The sequence below is a fragment of the Thamnophis elegans genome, chromosome Z (genome assembly GCF_009769535.1).
Source record: "Thamnophis elegans isolate rThaEle1 chromosome Z, rThaEle1.pri, whole genome shotgun sequence".
Classification (NCBI taxonomy): Eukaryota; Metazoa; Chordata; class Lepidosauria; order Squamata; family Colubridae; genus Thamnophis; species Thamnophis elegans.
This window is the reverse complement of record NC_045558.1, coordinates 90,833,995-90,852,606: the sequence shown is the minus strand read 5'-3', so window position 1 is coordinate 90,852,606 and position 18,612 is coordinate 90,833,995. Positions and strand designations below refer to the sequence as shown.

General features: G+C 48.4%; 3 protein-coding genes across 3 annotated transcripts in view; all 3 read left to right on the top strand.

Moving 5' to 3' along the window:
* The window catches only part of LOC116521223 (B-cell antigen receptor complex-associated protein beta chain-like), a 39,155-nt gene extending 29,841 nt beyond the window's left edge, over positions 1 to 9,314 (top strand). Inside the window, exons 4-6 of the mRNA XM_032235913.1 lie at positions 210 to 494; positions 7,338 to 7,486; positions 9,207 to 9,314. Of these exons, the coding sequence (XP_032091804.1) occupies positions 210 to 494; positions 7,338 to 7,486; positions 9,207 to 9,314 (542 nt within the window). The remainder of the gene's footprint in view (positions 1 to 209; positions 495 to 7,337; positions 7,487 to 9,206) is intronic.
* A 6,231-nt stretch (positions 9,315 to 15,545) lies between these two features.
* On the top strand, positions 15,546 to 17,138 carry LOC116521222 (uncharacterized protein K02A2.6-like; the record flags this gene model as incomplete). The annotated part of the gene is made up of 2 exons (XM_032235912.1): positions 15,546 to 16,621; positions 16,952 to 17,138. Coding segments are annotated over 2 exons (1,263 nt in total), but the record flags the coding sequence as incomplete, so codon positions are not given.
* A 322-nt stretch (positions 17,139 to 17,460) lies between these two features.
* Positions 17,461 to 18,483, top strand: LOC116521221 (uncharacterized protein K02A2.6-like; the record flags this gene model as incomplete). Its single annotated transcript, XM_032235911.1, has 2 exons — positions 17,461 to 17,518; positions 17,567 to 18,483. Coding segments are annotated over exons 1-2 (975 nt in total), but the record flags the coding sequence as incomplete, so codon positions are not given.
* Positions 18,484 to 18,612: the final 129 nt, after the last annotated feature.

Genomic DNA, 18,612 nt, shown 5'->3' with positions numbered 1-18,612 from the left:
GCTTCAATAGCTTATTCAGAGCCACCTGTCTTCCTAGTCTACCATGATCCAGATACAGGTTACATGTAATGAGCCCATTAATGCAGCATTTCTAGAGGTAACCTGGCTGGAGAAGATTGGCAGAAAGTCCAATAAAGATATTTACCCTTCTTTTCCATCCTGCTCTCCACTTTTCTCTCTTTACTGTGGATTTTTCTTCTTTTATACAGATGCAACCACTTTCATGAATGTGATAAATACACGTTTCATTGCTGCAAGAGGGGGCAGCCGAATTACCCTTAGCTGTTATTTTGGTACTCAGGCAAGTTGGCATAAAGAGACTGATCAGGGCAAACACCAGGAGATTATGAACAGCTCCAGAGTCCATGTGACTAGAAATAATTCAATTGTAGTGATGCGGATCAACAAACTCCAGAACAACGACAATGGTATCTATCACTTTAAGAGCAAGAACTCATTGAAGGCGACATGTGGTACTGAACTCAAAGTCATGGGTAAATCTTTAATCTTCTAAATACTGCCCTCTCGGATGCTACATGCTTGGGTATCGCTATGTATGGACAATACTTCTTGACACAAGGCTATACATTCTGTTCCTAGAGAAAAATATACCAGCTAATTTTTGGGATTCTGTCTGTTCATACTGGCAGCCCGTCTTAGCTAGACATGTTATGAATTAAAATAGAATAGAATGGAACAATGCAATGCAATACAATACAATACAATGCAAGAGTTCGAAGGGACCTTAGAGGTCTTCAAGTCCAACCCTCACTTAGGCAGGAAACCCTATACCATTTCAGACAAATAGTCGTCCAATCTCTTCTTAAAAACTTCCAATGTTACAGCATTCACAACTTCTGGAGGCAAGTTGTTCCACTGATTAATTCTTCTGCCGGGAAATTTCTCCTTAATTCTAGGTTGCTTCTCTCCTTGATTAGTTTCCATCCATTGTTTCTTGTCCTGCCTTCAGGTGCTTTGGAGAATAGATTGACCCCCACTTTTTTGTGGCAACTCCTGAGATATTGAACACTGCTATTATGTCACCCCCAGTCCTTCTTTTCATTAAACTAGACATACCCAATTCCAGCAACCATTCTTTATATGTTTTAGCCTCCAGTCCCCTAATTATCTTTGTTACTCTTTCTAGAGTCTCAACATCTTTTTTCATCGTGGGGACAAAAACTGGATACGGTATTCCAAGTGTGACCTTACCAAGGCATTATAAAGTTGTGTTAACACTTCATGTGATCCTGATTCCATCCCTCTGTCAATGCAGTCGAAAACTGTTGGGTTTTTTGGCAGCTGCAGCACACTGCTGGCTCATAATTAAATGGATGTCTACTAGGACTCCAAGATCCCTTTCACAGTTACTACTGTTGAGTGAGGTACCACATATACTATATCTGTGCATTGTGTTTTTCTTGCCTAAATGTAGAACCTTACTTTTTTCACCATTGAATTTCATTTTGTTAGATAGTGCCCAATGTTGAAGTTTGTCAAGATCCCTCTGTAACTGAAGCCTATCTTCTGGAGTGTTGGCTATTCCTGCCAGCTTGGTGTCATCCTTCCCAAGTTCTCTCTATTGAAAGTAGCTCTCTTAATGTCAAAGACTCTAGTTTGACTTTGTTCTATTGCTCGTGCTTGCATAATGCTGAATTCCAATACTGCGTGATCACTCGCCCTCAAGATTCCTGTAGCTTCAACACCTTATATCATTTTTTCATCTCTGTTAGTAAGAATTAAATTGGCTGATCCCCTATTTCCCTTCTCTGCTTTTTGGGAAACAAAGTTGTCTGCTAGTTTTGTCAGGAATCTGATTAACCTACCACAGTGCAGAGTTTGTCTACCAGTTGATGTGCTTCCTATATATCTTAGTTTACTGACTAGCAAAAAATCCATCTATTTCCTATGTTTCATTACAACAAGTTTCTGTAATGGCAATAATATTATTATAACTTGAGAATGAAGACAGAGGCTCTTTGTTCAGTAACACTGTAACCAATTTTAATGTAGCAGTAACTTGAGTAAAAGTAACAGAACTTGTAACAAAGTAACGCTAGTAGACCGGGCTGTGTGCGCGGCTAATTGAATGTAACAAGAAGTAGACCGGGTAGTCTGAGGAGAAGAGGCAGCGAAGCAGTTCCGAGTATACCGGGTTGTTCGGCTGCTCTGGTAGAACGGGTGGCGGTTGCAGAGAGTCTGCCCTTTTATATTCCAGCAGACTCGCGCTGGTAGATCGGGTGGCGGTTGGAGAGAGTCTGCCCTTTTATATTCCAGCAGACTCGCGCTTGACAGCTCGGCAACTGACAGGCGTGTCTGATTGGCTAAGACGCTGCGCCTATGCCAGGCCCTTGCGTGTCGGCTTGAGGAATAGTTCCGGATGACTGTCGTTGCCTTAGCTGATCCAGGTGTCTCCTCCAGATGGATCCATCGGGTATCCGTGCCCTGTAGGAAACGGGTCCTGTTACTTCAGTTATAACTGCAGGAACCCATCTCGTTTCCCCTCCATAATTCCTAGCCCAAACCAGGTCCCCAGGTTTGAAAGTGTGGGAGGGAGTTGGAGGCCCCAGGTTGCCAAGGCTGAATTCCTGAATAGACGGGATGCAATCTATCCAGGGTGGTCCGCAGGCGTCTGCCCATCAACATCTCCGCGGGGCTTTTCTGTGTCATTGGGCAAGGTGTGGAGTGCTGTGCCAGTAAGTACGCATCCACCCTTGCCTGCCAGTCCCCACGGTTAAGACGGCCCAAAGCCTTCTTGGCCGATCTAACCGCCCTTTCCGCTCGGCCATTACTGGCCGGATGGTAAGGGGCAACCAGCGCATGGCGGACCCCTTGCTCAGCTAGGAAAGTTTGAAATGTTGTGGAAGTGAATTGCGGGCCGTTGTCGGACACTACTGTGTCCGGCAACCCGTGGGTTGCGAACAATCGTCGCAAGGCTCGCACAGTACTGTCAGATGTGGTGGAGTGCATGAGCAATACTTCCACCCATCGAGAGTACGCGTCCACAACTATGAGGAAAACCTGTCCGTGGAAGGGGCCGGCGAAATCTATATGAATTCTTGACCATGGTCCACGAGGCATCTCCCATTCCCGGGAGGGAGAGGAAGGTGGAGATGGCCGGGACTGCTGGCATGTTTCGCATTTGGCAACCCAGGCTTCAATCTCCGTATCTAATCCTGGCCACCAAACGAAACTGCGAGCTAGAGCCTTCATTCTGCTGACTCCAGGATGGTTTTCATGAAGGCGTTGCAAAATTTGTTGTCGGAGGACCATTGGGATGACCACACGGTCGCCCCACAACAGACAGCCTGAATGAATGGATAGCTCTAATTGTCTGTTTTTGAAATGCTTGAACTGTGGAGGTAAAGCACCCGCAGGCCAGCCTCTCAGGACCCAATTCAATAGTTGTGACAGTGTAGGGTCAGACTGAGAGTGAGCGGCCACATCTGTAGCAGTCAACGGCAATTCTAGCTGTGCAATTGCCAGGACCGAACGGCAAGGAACCGCTTGGACTTCCTTGTCTGGAAGTGGGCAGCGACTAAGGGCATCTGCATGCCCTATCTGCTTGCCCGGACGGTAGCACAAGGCGTAGGAATACGCCGCTAAGAACTCTGTCCAGCGGGTCATCCTTGGAGAAAGGATAGGGGGGGTCGGCCTATCACCAGCCAGAAGCCCAAGGAGTGGCTTATGGTCTGTGAATAGGGTGAAATGCCGCCCATAGAGATAGTCGTGGAACTTTTTGATTCCTGACACTGCAGCCAGAGCCTCCTTGTCAATCTGGCTGTAGTTCCTCTCAGCTGAGGACAGTGTCCGGGAGTAAAAAGCTATGGGAGCTTCTGATCGATTGGGCAGGACGTGGCTCAGAACAGCTCCCAAACCCACGGGGGAGGCATCACACGCTAGAGTCAGGGGCATCTTGTCACTATATTGTACTAAGACTGCCTCTGACGTCAGCAGGGATTTGACAGCCGTGAACGCATGCGCTTCCTCATTGCCAAGGCGTGGATCGGTCGAGTAACTGATGTAGCGGCTCGGCTAGTGATGCCTTGTGGGGGATGAAAGGCGCGTAGAAATTTAAAAGCCCCAGGAACGATTGTAGCTGCGCCTTCTATGTAGGAGTAGGAGCGTTCCTGATGGCTGCCAATTTAGAAGGGGTAGGGTGGATTCCCTGGGCATCAATTGTGAAGCCCAGGAAGTCCACTTGGGGCACAGCAAAGAAACATTTGCTGCATTTTAATTTAAGTCCCGTGCCCCTGAAACGGTCGAGGACTTTCCTTAAGATTTTGATGAGGTCTGAGCGGCTGTTTGCAGCGATCAGGACGTCATCAAAGTACGGTACCACACTAGGGAGCCCATGGAGCAGTCGCTCCATGAGGCTCTGGAAAATCCCCGGGGCAACGAATACGCCGAATTGGAGGCGGCGACAACGGAAAGCCCCCCGGTGGGTGACGATGGTTTGGGCAGCCGCCGCATCGTCATCCACAGGAAGCTGCTGGTAGGCCTGCGCCATATCCAGTTTGGCGAAAATACAGCCCTGCCCCAAGGAATGGAGCAGGTGCTGTACAACAGGGACTGGATAGAGGTTTGCCTGAAGGCCAAGGTTGATCGTCGACTTATAGTCGGCGCAGATCCTAATGGAGCCGTCGGCCTTCACTGGGATGACAATGGGGGTTTCCCAACGTGAGTGGTCGACTGGCTCCAGTATGCCCTGCGCCACGAGCTTGTCGTGCTCGGCTTCAACCTTTGGCCTTAAGGCAAAGGGCACCCTGCGGGCCTTCAGTCTGATTGGGGCAACCTGGGGATCCAAGTTAAGGGAAATGGGGCTGCCCTTGTATTGGCCCAGCTGGCCATCGAATATGTCAGCGTAGTCTGACAAGACTGCTGCCACATCGGGAGGCGTGTCCGCAGTGAAGTGAATTCCCTGTAGGGAAAGACCCAGTGGAGTGAACCATTCCAATCCTAAAATTGAGGGTAGAGGTTTAAGAACTATTAGGGGAGGTAAAACGGCACAAAACTTGCCATAAGCTACCCTCAAGTAGTATGAGCCCAGAATAGAAATGTGGGAGCCTTGATAGTCCTTTAGGATGGAGTCAGGGGGAGACAGATGGCAACGTTTAACATGAGGGCACAAAAAGGAAAATTTGTCCCAGGAAAGCAGAGATTTTGAGGAGCCGGAGTCAACTTCCATCCTGCAAGGTTTCCCTTCAATCAGTAGGGTTATATTAATTTTGTCCGTACCCTCTGAGGCTAGGTTGATGGAGCTGTCAGGAAAAGACGAGGATGCTTGGTTGATGTTGAAACAGTCTTCTGGTCGTTGTGTAGGCTTGCGGGGCTGAGAGCTTTTGGGCGGCGGAGGAGGTCCATAAGGCGGCGGTGGTTCAAAAGAAGAAGCAGGAACAGGCAGGGAGGCTTTGCAGACGTGGGCTAGGTGGCCCTTCTTGCCGCAGCAGCGGCAAACAGCTGTCTTGAAAGGACAGGAAGCTCGGGCGTGCGCCCCGCCGCAGCCAATGCAGGCAGAGGAATTTGCTGGAGAACGGCTGATGGCTTGAGTTGGACGAGGCTGCTGTCGGCGGGGCTGTGCCCCAAGTCTGTCCACCTGAAATTGTAGTAAATGGTCTGGCAGAGGGGCGAGTTCATCGATGAGATTCGTTATATAAGATGGCTGCTGGAGCGGAGGGGCTGCCAAGGCAGTTGAGGCTTGCACGGCGGGTAAACCGCCGGCAACAGTCATTTGTGCCAAGTAACGTTCTATTTCAGTTGAAGAGGAGTCTGCCAACTCCGCAGCGCGAGCCTCATCTATGGCGTATACAAAGTGACCTTAGGCTTACCTAATAGTCTACGCCTAAGGAAAATATCTTTCAGTCATCTCGCAATAAACATCTACTCTCTGATTCCATGGCTCCTGCTTCTATCCCTCACAAACACATATACAACACATATCTGCCCTCATTTATTTGAATTTCTAATTCCCCCTGTGTATTCCTTATATTCTGTGCATTGGTGTATAGACATTTGAGGGTTTTTTGGCTGACCCTGTGTATATTTTCTACATAACCTGTTTTGTGCCTGAATCCCCCTGCTTCCCTACCAGCTGTTTGATTAGTGCACATGGTATGGCACTCACTATTAAATGTTTGATTTCGCTTGACAGCAATGTTGCAAGGCATGTGTGCCCACACCCATAATGCCATGCGTGCATGACACCCCCATACTCTCTCCACACCCATGTTCATGTATGTGTGACACACACAGAAATGCAGCCCATTTCGGGCCTAGCAACCCTTCCTAAAACCTCCTGAGACCAAAAATGGGGTGCGGGGGGGACTGCACCCCCTGTGCTCACTGGTGTGCATACACACCTCCTGCCCCCCCCAACGCATGCATGGCAGAAACCCAAAAACCAGCTGGCCAGTGAGAGGCATGTGTGCATATGTAGTGAAGTTGAGCTGGGGCGACGGCTCGCATACCCACAAAGAGTGCTCCATGTGCCACTTGTTGCATGTGTGCAATAGGTTCTCCATCGTGGCCATATTCTAGATTACTGGGGACAGAAATGTTCTGTATCAATGCATTCTATCTCCCCGTTGTTTAGTTTAAATTTTTCTCCAGCAAATCTATGAATTCAATGCCAAGGAACTCAGTTCCTTTCTTTGATGGAACAATCTCTTTTGTACAGTTTTTCTTTGGACCAGCTGCAGATATCGTGATTAATATAACCAAAGCCTTCACTTTTACACCACTCCTTTAGCCACACATTGAACTCCATTATACGCTGGCCTTTTTCTTTTTGTTTCCTTATATATTTCCTTATATATTGTTTCCTTATATATTTCCTTATATATTGTTTCCTTATATATTGGAAAAAATCTGAAAAGTAAAGCCTAATCCTATCCTACTAAGTTCCTGCCCCAAGCTCTGGAAATCATTCTGCACAGAAAGTACATCTTTTGGGGACAGATCATTTGTGCCAAGAGATACAATAGTATCAGCATCACAGTCCTTAATAGCATCCTTGACTATCTCAAAAATACGCCCCTCGTCTCTGTTAGTAGTAGCACCTGGCAGACATCTAACCTCTTTCAAAACCTCTGTATCCTTTCCTAAATTTACAGGATTTAAAGGATATTTAGCTATAGACATGTGGTACCTAAACTGCATCGCAGGATCTGAATTATGTCCTGGATATAGTACAGACTATTTTCATGTCAAAGATGGAAATGAAAACAATGGTCAAAACTGGATATTTCTGTCAATGTAGTCCTAGGATAGAGGGTTACACAATCATGTTATGATAAGCAAAGCACAGAAGTGAAGTGAGTCATTTTGTTGTTTTGAAGGTATCAGCACCTATGAGCAAGTGCAGAGTCGGCACAACGTGAAAGATGCTATCATCTTAATCCAGACAATTCTTCTTGTCCTTTTTGTGAGCATACCTGTGTTGCTAACCCAAGGGAAGGTGAGTGAATGGAATAGTCATAATCGTTCAGTAGGGCCTTGACTGACCACTAGACTATAATCAAATTTGTGATTATAATGGTGATTTTTTAAAATATTAGAGCATGTGGGTAGCTTCTTCATGAATCAGGGAGGGTCTTTTGGGCATTTTTAGAGCAGAGGTGGCATAGTGGTTAGAGTGCAGTACTGCAGGCTACTTCAGCTGGCTGCTAGCTGCAGTTCAGCAGTTCAAATCTCACTGGCTCAAGGTTGACCCAGCCTTCCATCCTTCCGAGCAGATGTGGCATTCAGCTGGTTCTCTCTGGTCCAGGTGAACCAATAATGGCAGCTGCAGGAGGCTCTGCCCACCTACCCTGACATAATGCGGGAGCACTGCGCATGTGCAGAATGTGTACATTTGCAGATATGGTGCGTGCACTCACATTTGTGAACTGGTAGGGAAGGTAAATGAATCTCACCGCTGTTTCCGAGGTGGGTAAAATGAGGACTCAGATTGTCGGGGGCAATATGCTGACTCTGTAAACCACTTAGAGAGGACTGTTTGGGGATATTTCACTGGTACATTGTGCCAGCGTAATAATATATCTGGTATGATTATGATTCTTTTTAAAAAAAAATTTTTTTTTGAATAGACACAAACAAGAATATAACTATGTGGGAAGTTATCATCCAGCCCTCTCCCAGAAAAATGAAATATCCTAGGAAATATTGAAAAGGCAGAATATTTTTCTGGATATGAAAAGAAAGAAACATGTTTAAAAGACAGAATAGTTGCCTGTAGCTTCCTGCCCATCCCCACTGTTAATGGACCATTGAGAAGGCCAGGCTAGTCCCTTTTACACAATAAAGACTTCTCCACTGCAGCCTCCAGGGGGGGATGGGAGTAAAGGCATGATAATATTGGCCCTTTACTCAACTGACCACATGGCATATGAGAACTCATCCATACCTGGATTCAAAACACAGCCTAGAGAGTAGCCCCTGCATGGCCCCATGGGAGTCTTACAACCAATCAGAATACATTTCTTACATAGGAACAGGAAACAGAGAGGTGGGACTGAACAGGTTATAAAAAGCCTAGCAAGCCCCTCCTTCAGCCCTTCTCTTCTTCTCCACCAACATTGAAGCATGTGATCACATTTTCTGTTCAGGGCTCAAGCCATGTCTCCAGTGTCTTTTTCCCCACTTGGAGCTGAACCCAGAAGGACATTTCTTTCATCAACTATATACATCCAACAGAAACAGGAAGTTTCTCATAGGAGCAGTTAGAGGTAAATCATAGAGAGGCAGGAAATGCATCAATAAACAATGGAGATGAATGCTAGAGAAGAATAAAGTTGCATTCAAGGCCAACATAACACCTGTAACAGCGTAAGCATGCAGGGAGGGTGTGGGGAGCATGGGAGTGGAACCATCCTCCTCCTGCGTCCCTTTTTTTGGTCCCAGGAAGCTTCAAGGAGGACTGCTCGGCCCAAAACTGGGCACGGGGTCATGGTGGTGTTGCATGCATAAGGGGCGGAGTACACGCATTGTATTATGGGTGCGGCCATGTGCGCATGCATGCTTTTGGCATGCGAGGACAAAAAGGTTCGCCAACACTGCCCTGGGACATTTTTTGGGCAGTTCTTTTACTGGCATGCAGAAAGAAAGAAAATGAATTGGAAGCATGTTTCTACCTCCCAACCCCCAACCCCAAACACAAAGTATTTTGTTTCCATTCATTAGTTGGTTCCATTTTTCTTCTTCAGCAGGGGCTGATGGTTGAACTAGCTGATACGTATGAAGACATTGGGGTTTACCAAGACAGACCAGAGAAGTGGGATTTTGGAGAACATCTGTGTGAAGAACAAAAAGGCTAGCAGCTAGCAGTTGACTTAACCAAAGGGACATCAATTCCTGGGACAACCAGGATCCCCTTTAAAAATTCTACTCTAGAGAAGCTTTTATCTCTTGCTTGCAGCCGCTCTGCTAGAAACTACTGCAGAGCACTATCCACAATCTCCAAATTCCCTGGGACTGTTGAATCAAAGACATTCAAATAGGAGAAAGGAGAAGGCAGGCAGAAACAATTTGAGGCACACCATAAAAATGAAAGCCCCCCCCCCCAAAAAAAAAGCTGTGAAGAAAAATGGATTTATGTAGGGCTTGAATTTGCTCCACATTCCACAATGGAATTTTCTTAATGAATAGGTTAATAGGAGCTCTCACTCCTAACTGGCTAGGCAACAAAGGATTGAATATTATAAACTAGTATTTAGCATCACATTGCTTCAGTTTCTTTAACCCAGGACCTTCCAGATGGTCTGGGACTACGGCTCCCAGAATTCCTTACCAAGATGGCTTTGGTGAGAATATCTGGAATATATTAGCGATATAGGACATAATGTTTTCCACTGAAATTTATAGCTTTGCAGTTAGGATTTTGTGTAAAAAGACATTAATTCCTCTAACCCATGCTGCTGGTGCAAAGCTGCTTCTGGTAGTGCTGATAGCGATTCAGTGAGTGCACAGTAATAAATCAATTTCCCGGGCAAAACACCCCACTGCCCAATCAGGGAGCACAGATGTGGTCACATGTTATGGGACTACATTTCCCATAAGGTAGTTACATTTCCCATGAGATAGTTGCTTAAAGGACACAGCTTCTAATTCTTAAATTAGCTATACACTGATGGGACAGCACACTCCCCACCTGGAATTATAAATTCCACTATCAACTAGCCTTTAACTAAAGATAAACAAAGGCTTAATATCAAACATGTAATTAATTGACTAATTAACTAAGCATGCAACTCTACCTAACTGATTAACTGGGTTACACAAGGCATAGCATCAAACAGTGCAAACAATCATGTAAACACAAAGCATGCAAAGTTTGAGGTTCAATCTTCTAATTCAGTCTTTCGTAGCAGCAGTACCAGGTTGCTGATTGGTCTGGTGTAAAGTTTCTTGGTGGAAGTCTGCTGATCGTGACCAGATTCCAGCGGCTTCACAACTTGAACTTTCACCTGGTGAACCAGTCCATCTTTGCTGGGTAGGACTTGGTGCACAAGTCCTATTGGCCATGAATTCCAAGGCGTATCCTTGTCTTTCAGCAAGACAAGGTCTCCTTCTTCAAGGTTGGGTTGTTGGCACTGCCACTTGCGGCGATCTTGTAGGGTGGGTAAGTACTCCTGCTTCCAGCGCTTCCAGAAGGTGTTGGCAAGCAGTTGTACTTGTCTCCATTGTTGCTTATACATGTCCTTGGGACCAAAATTCCCTGCTGGTGGTGGCCAGTCACCTGTCTTCTGGGTCAGCAAGGTGGCTGGGGTGAGAATAATTGAGTTTTCAGGATCTGTAAAAACTGGTCCCAAAGGTCGAGAATTGATAATAGCTGCCACCTCTGCCATGAGGGTGGTAAGGATCTCGTGTGTCAGTGTAGGTGTCTTTACCAGCATTGAGTTCAGGATCCTGCAGGCTATGCCTATCAGTCGCTCCCAAGCTCCTCCCATATGGGATGCATGGGGAGGATTGAATGTCCATACACAGTCACAGGCCTTCAGGTAGCCCTCGATTGCTGGGTCTAGGCGGTCGTTTTTACCTATCTTCAATTCCTTGCAGGCTCCTACGAAGTTTGTGCCACAGTCAGACCTAAACGCCTTGACCGGTCCTCTGTGCACCAGAAACCGCCTTAGGGCGTTGATGAAGCAGGAACTGTCCATGGATTCAATGACTTCAATGTGGACAGCTCGAATGCTGAGACAAGTGAAAAGTACTGCCCAGCGTTTGTTGTTAGCTTGTCCTCCTCTAGTCCGGCGGGCAGAAACAGACCAGGGGCCAAAAACGTCTACACCTACGTTGGTGAAAGGAGGCTCAGTACTAAGACGTTCGGGCAGCAGGTCGGCCCTCAGCTGACATGGTGTCGCACCTCGTTGCTTGCGACAGTGTAGACATTTGTGTAAGACACTAGCAACGAGCCTCTTGGCGCCTACGATCCAGATTCCGGCAGCCCTAATGGCTCCTTCTGTAAAGTGTCTGCCTTGATGTTGAACGTTCTCATGATGGTACTGGACCAGCAGCTTTGACACATGTTGACGGCTGGAAGGATGATAGGATGCTTGAGATTAGAAGTCATTTCAGCCTTATCTAAGCACCCTCCTACTCGCAGTAAGCCATAGCAGTCAAGAAATGGGCTCAGTTTTAGAAGTGAGCTGGATTTTGGGAGGGGCTTTTTAGCCTGCAGACACTCAAATTCTGCTGGGTATGCTTCTCTTTGCACATTACGTAGAATGGATCTCTCTGCTTGGGTGCGGTGGACTGAGGAGCCTGTTTTGTGATGCAGGAAACGGATGATCACCTCCACCCCTGATACAAGAGATCTCCATCTGGAGAAGCGTTCAAAGCGAGACAAGACAAAGGGGCGGTTAGGGAGCAGTTTTCTCGCCTCTGGTATCATTGTTGACAAACATGTGGCCAGGTCGGGAACCTACGGTCGTACGTCAGCATCACTATCTGGGTCTTGAAGCTCATAATGTTCTGGACTCTGTGACATCAGGATGTCTGGGCAAGCCAGGAACTCTGGGCCCTTCCACTAGGTTGAATCTGCCAAGCGAGATGCATGGACAGAGCGTGTAGCATGGTCTGCTGGGTTCTGGTCAGTCGGAACATACCTCCACTGCTCGGGGTTAGAAGATTTCCTGATCCTGTCTACTCTATTACTGATGTAGACATAGAAGCGCCTGCTTCGATTGTGAACGTAGCCTAGCACCACCTTACTATCTGTGTAGAAGGTGGTGGCTTGCAGCTCAAGGTCATTCCATGGCAAGCGAAAGCGTCAGGGGCGTCCATTCCCAACAAGAGCAGGATTTTGGCTTCAGGGTCTAGGGCAGGAAAGTGATTAGCCATGTGTCTCAGATGAGGTATGTTGCTTACTAACTCTGGTGTCCCGATCTGACTGCGATTGTCGGGTAGACCATCCCATTCTAGTAATGACGGCAGTGGGAACTGTGCGCTCCCATCTAATGCTTCTATGCAGAATCCATTGACTTCCCTCCCCACCGTGCGCTGGGATCCAGTGCATCCTGAGATCGTAAATCCTGTCTCTTCGGTTTTGATGTCGAAGAGATCGAAGAATGCTGACCTTGCTAACGATCTGGTGCTTTGCCCATCTAAGATTACGTACATCTTCACGGCCATTTCTGGATGAGTGGCAGGGTAGACTTTGGCCAGGCAAATTTTGTGGCACGTGCGAGGTGTTGAAGAGCCACCACATATTAAGGTGCATCTGACGCTTACCTCTGTGTTAGTTTCTGGGTGCGCTTCGGCATTTCGTGGAGCCTCCTTGTGTGGAGGGGTGTGGGCCGTTGGACGATGCACTGTCTCAGAGTTTGGGTGTGGGGCGCCAGGGTGCCAGCTACTCTTGCAAAGATGACATTGCACCTTGGCTATACATTCTTTGGCGATGTGTTCTGTAGAGTCACAACATTTATAGCATAGTTTGTACTCCCTAATTAGAGCTTTCCTTTCCTCCATAGGCTTCTTCCCAAATTCTCTACATTTGTTCAAAGGGTGGGAAGACTCGTGGAATGGACAGAATGGGTCCTTGTTTGTTGTTGGGGGTTTAACTATAACTTTCCTGGATGGTTGCACATCGGAATCGTTCCTGGCAGAGTTAGAGATTTGCGTTTTGTGAACTGACACAAAGGTTTTTTCTTTTGTGGTCTGCATTGGACTCTTGATTGCAGCAGCATTACGGGCAGCCCCTTTGGCGATTGTGGAGTAGTCATCCTATAAATAAACTTATACAAATACAAATAAAAATCCCAATGACCTAGGTTTTGAGGATCAGTGCATTGCTCTACCTGATCAGCAACAAATTCTTGGAGTGTAGCAAAGGGAGGATCATTGTATTGATTGTTCTTCCTGTAGGCGTCCCGCAGATCGGTCCATCGATCGTTGAACCGTCTTGATAGTTTTCTGATGATAGTGTTCTGTGTGTTGTATTCAGTAAGGCACGCCAATCCCTTAGTTGTGGGGTCTTCTTGAGCAACCCGTAGTTCCGAGAGGAGGTCAGAAAAATTCCATAACTCCTCAGGATCATTTGGACTAATATTTGGGTACTCGATGACCTGTTTCAAGAGTGAGAACTCCATGAGTATGGCTGTGCCAAACTGTCGATCAAGTACTTTCCATGCGTATTCGCAGGCTTTGACTAGATCCTTCAGGTAAGTGTGGTAGATTCCTGTAACCATTAGTCTAGACTTTGGGCCTAACCAGGCTTTCATAAGTACAATCTCATCCTCGGGCTCTATCTTCTCATTACAGACAAGACGTTTGAGGATCTCCTTCCATACCCGACACTCTCAGCCTGGTTTGTCCGAGAACTTCTCTAACCCTTTATCTAACCAACTCATCTTCCTCTGCCAAGGTTGCCAATCTGCTCCAGGGTGGTATGCCGGGGGAATCGGAAGGGTGTGCCCTGCAGCTTTGGGTGGATCAGGACCTGTGGTATCTTGTTGGTTTGAACAGGTGTGGTCTATAAGAGTGGGCGTGGTAGTTGTGAACTGCTGGTGTTTTTCTTCCGAAAGATTCTGTGCAACTTCATGTTGCCACGGTGTAGCCAAGGGTTGTTTTTGTTGTTGCTGTTGTATAGTAAAAGTTAGTCCTCGCTGTTACGAATGACAGCTCGGCAGCAGCCAGGCGCGTCTTAGCCAATCAGACGCGCCTGTCAGTTGCCGGGCGAGTCTGAGGAACTATAAAAGGCAGACTCGTTCAAACTGTCAGTTGTTCAGCACCAGAGCAGACGAACACTCCAGTCCAGCTGGAGCTGCTTCTCTGCCTCTCTCTCTACACAGATCATCCTTCTGTTGCTACATTGTTAAACCAGCACCCTGCCTGGTTGTTACCTGTTACTGTTACAAGTTGTGTTAAAATAAATTGGTTACAGAGTTACCGGACACGAGCCTCTGTCTCATTCCTGAAGATATAATACTGGCGACGAGGACTGGGGACCTGTAACCAGAAGAAAAAGGAACCAACTGCCACTTCTCCAACCAACTGCTATGGCCGGAATGCCAATGTTTGCCCCTTTTGGGGTTGGAGGTGAAACCTGGGAGGCATTTCTTGAACGGTTTGAATGCTTTTTAATCGCTAACAACCGTCAAGGTCAGTCTCAAGCGAGGAAATGTGGGTTCTTCCTTACGGCTTGTGGCCCAGAAATGTTTGCCACCGCAAGGTCCTTTGCCGCCCCTAGAGCGGTGTACGACCTCACCTGGCAAGAACTAACAGACGGATTGCAGGCATACTACGCACCTACTCCATCTCAAATAGCCAGATGCTTCGCTTACCGCAGGCGAGTCCAAAAGCCTGCAGAAATGGTAAATCAATTTTTGCAAGCCTTGAGAGTTGCTGCAGCGCAGTGTGAGTTCCCAGATCTTGAGGCAAATCTCGCAGAGCAATTCGTCTGTGGCCTAAAGGATATTTTTCTCAGGCGTAGACTTTTGGGCAAGCCTAAGGTCACATTAGCTTATGCCATAGACGAGGCTCGCGCTGCAGAGTTGGCAGATTCATCCTCCAACGAAATAGAACGCTACCTCGCGCAGATGACGGTTGCTGGAGGGTTACCTGCCACTCAAGCCTCAACCGTTCCAACTCCTCCTCCGCTCCAGCAGCCAACGTACATTACAAATCTAATTGATGAGCTAGCCCCCCTGCCTGACTATCTACAACAACTTCAGGTAGATAGACTTGGAGCACAACCCCGCCGTCAGCAGCCTCGACAGAGTCAAGCCATCAGCCATTTCCCTTCAAACTCCTCTGCTTGCATTGGCTGTGGCGGAGCGCACGCCCGGGCTAATTGCCCCTTCAAGGCAGCGGTTTGCCGCCGCTGCGGAAAGAAAGGACATTTAGCCCATGTCTGCAAGGCTTCACTTCCTACTCCTTCTGCAGCAATCGAGCCACCTCCTCCATATGGTCCTCCTCCACCCCCGCCGAAGAGCTCGCAGCAGCGGAAACCTGCTCAGCGTCAAGACGAATGCTTTAACATCAATCAAGCTTCTTCGTCCCTGCATGACACCTCCATCAACTCATCCTCAGAGGGTACGGACAAAATCAATATTAAAATACTGATTGAAGGGAAGCCGTGTCAGATGGAAGTGGACTCCGGCTCATCAAAATCCCTTCTTTCTTGGGACACTTTTTCTATGTTGTGCCCCCACGTGAAACGTTGTCACTTGTCACCCCTTAACGCAATTTTAACAGACTATCAAGGCTCCCATATCTCTATCCTAGGTTCATATGCCTTGAGGGTTTCTTATGGCAAGTTTTGCGCTGTTTTACCTGCTTTAATTGTTCAGAAACCTTTACCAGCAATTCTGGGGTTAGAATGGTTTTCTCCCTTGGGTATCTCCCTTCAGGGGATTCATTCTACTGCGGACACGCCCCCAGACATAGCAGCAGTCTTGTCAGACTATGCTGATATCTTTGATGGCCAGCTAGGCCATTACAAAGGCAGCCCCATATCCCTTAGCTTGGACCCCCAGGTTGCACCAATCAGACTGAAGGCCCGCAGGGTGCCCTTTGCATTAAGGCCAAAGGTTGAAGCTGAGCTCGATAAGCTCGTGGCGCAGGGCATACTGGAGCCCGTCGACCACTCACCTTGGGAGACCCCCATTGTGATTGCGGTGAAGGCCGACGGCTCCATTAGGATCTGCGCCGACTATAAGTCGACCATCAACCTTGGCCTTCAGGCAAACCCCTATCCAGTCCCTGTTGTACAGCACCTGCTCCATTCCTTGGGGCAGGGCCGTATTTTCGCTAAACTGGATATGGCGCAGGCCTACCAGCAACTCCCTGTGGATGACGATGCGGCGGCTGCCCAAACCATCGTCACCCACCGGGGGGCTTTCCGTTGTCGCCGCCTTCAATTCGGCGTTTCCGTTGCCCCGGGGATTTTCCAGAGCCTCATGGAACGTCTGCTCCATGGGCTCCCTGGAGTGGTACCTTACTTTGATGACGTCCTGATCGCTGCTGACAGCCGCTCAGACCTCATCAAAGTACTGAGGAAAGTCCTCGACCGTTTCAGGGGCGCGGGTCTTAAATTTAAATGCAGCAAATGTTTCTTTGCTGTGCCCCAAGTGGATTTCCTGGGCTTCACAATTGATGCCCAGGGAATTCATCCTACTTCCGGGTTCATCCCAATTCATCGTCACCCACCGGGGGGCTTTCCGTTGTCGCCGCCTCCAATTCGGCGTATTCGTTGCCCCGGGGATTTTCCAGAGCCTCATGGAGCGACTGCTCCATGGGCTCCCTGGTGTGGTACCGTACTTTGATGACGTCCTGATCGCTGCAAACAGCCGCTCAGACCTCATCAAAATCTTAAGGAAAGTCCTCGACCGTTTCAGGGGCACGGGACTTAAATTAAAATGCAGCAAATGTTTCTTTGCTGTGCCCCAAGTGGACTTCCTGGGCTTCACAATTGATGCCCAGGGAATCCACCCTACCCCTTCTAAATTGGCAGCCATCAGGAACGCTCCTACTCCTACATCGAAGGCGCAGCTACAATCGTTCCTGGGGCTTTTAAATTTCTACGCGCCTTTCATCCCCCACAAGGCATCACTAGCCGAGCCGCTACATCGGTTACTCGACCGATCCACGCCTTGGCAATGGGGAAGCGCATGCGTTCACGGCTGTCAAATCCCTGCTGACGTCAGAGGCAGTCTTAGTACAATATAGTGACAAGATGCCCCTGACTCTAGCGTGTGATGCCTCCCCCGTGGGTTTGGGAGCTGTTCTGAGCCACGTCCTGCCCAATCGATCAGAAGCTCCCATAGCTTTTTACTCCCGGACACTGTCCTCAACTGAGAGGAACTACAGCCAGATTGACAAGGAGGCTCTGGCTGCAGTGTCAGGAATCAAAAAGTTCCACGACTATCTCTATGGGCGGCATTTCACCCTATTCACAGACCATAAGCCACTCCTTGGGCTTCTGGCTGGTGATAGGCCGACCCCCCCATCCTTTCTCCAAGGATGACCCGCTGGACGGAGTTCTTAGCGGCGTATTCCTACGCCTTGCGCTACCGTCCGGGCAAGCAGATAGGGCATGCAGATGCCCTTAGTCGCTGCCCACTTCCAGACAAGGAAGTCCAAGCGGTTCCTTGCCGTTCGGTCCTGGCAATTGCACAGCTAGAATTGCCGTTGACTGCTACAGATGTGGCCGCTCACTCTCAGTCTGACCCTACACTGTCACAACTATTGAATTGGGTCCTGAGAGGCTGGCCTGCGGGTGCTTTACCTCCACAGTTCAAGCATTTCAAAAACAGACAATTAGAGCTATCCATTCATTCAGGCTGTCTGTTGTGGGGCGACCGTGTAGTCATCCCAACGGTCCTCCGACAACAAATTTTGCAACGCCTTCATGAAAACCATCCTGGAGTCAGCAGAATGAAGGCTCTAGCTCGCAGTTTCGTTTGGTGGCCAGGATTAGATACGGAGATTGAAGCCTGGGTTGCCAAATGCGAAACATGCCAGCAGTCCCGGCCATCTCCACCTTCCTCTCCCTCCCGGGAATGGGAGATGCCTCGTGGACCATGGTCAAGAATTCATATAGATTTCGCCGGCCCCTTCCACGGACAGGTTTTCCTCATAGTTGTGGACGCGTACTCTCAATGGGTGGAAGTATTGCTCATGCACTCCACCACATCTGACAGTACTGTGCGAGCCTTGCGACGATTGTTCGCAACCCACGGGTTGCCGGACACAGTAGTGTCCGACAACGGCCCGCAATTCACGTCTACAACGTTCCAAACATACCTGGCCGAGCAAGGGGTCCGCCACGCGCTGGTTGCCCCTTACCACCCGGCCAGCAATGGCCGAGCGGAAAGGGCGGTTAGATCTGCCAAGGAGGCTTTGGGCCGTCTAAACCGTGGAGACTGGCAGGCAAGGGTGGATGCTTACTTATTGGCACAGCACTCCACACCTTGCCCCCTGACACAGAAAAGCCCCGCGGAGATGTTGATGGGCAGGCGCCTGCGGACCACCCTGGATAGATTGCATCCCGTCTATTCAGGAATTCAGTCTGGCAACCTGGGGCCTCCAACCCCCTCCCGCACTTTTAAGCCTGGGGACCTGGTTTGGGCTAGAAACTATGGAGGAGAGACGAGATGGGTGCCTGCAATTATA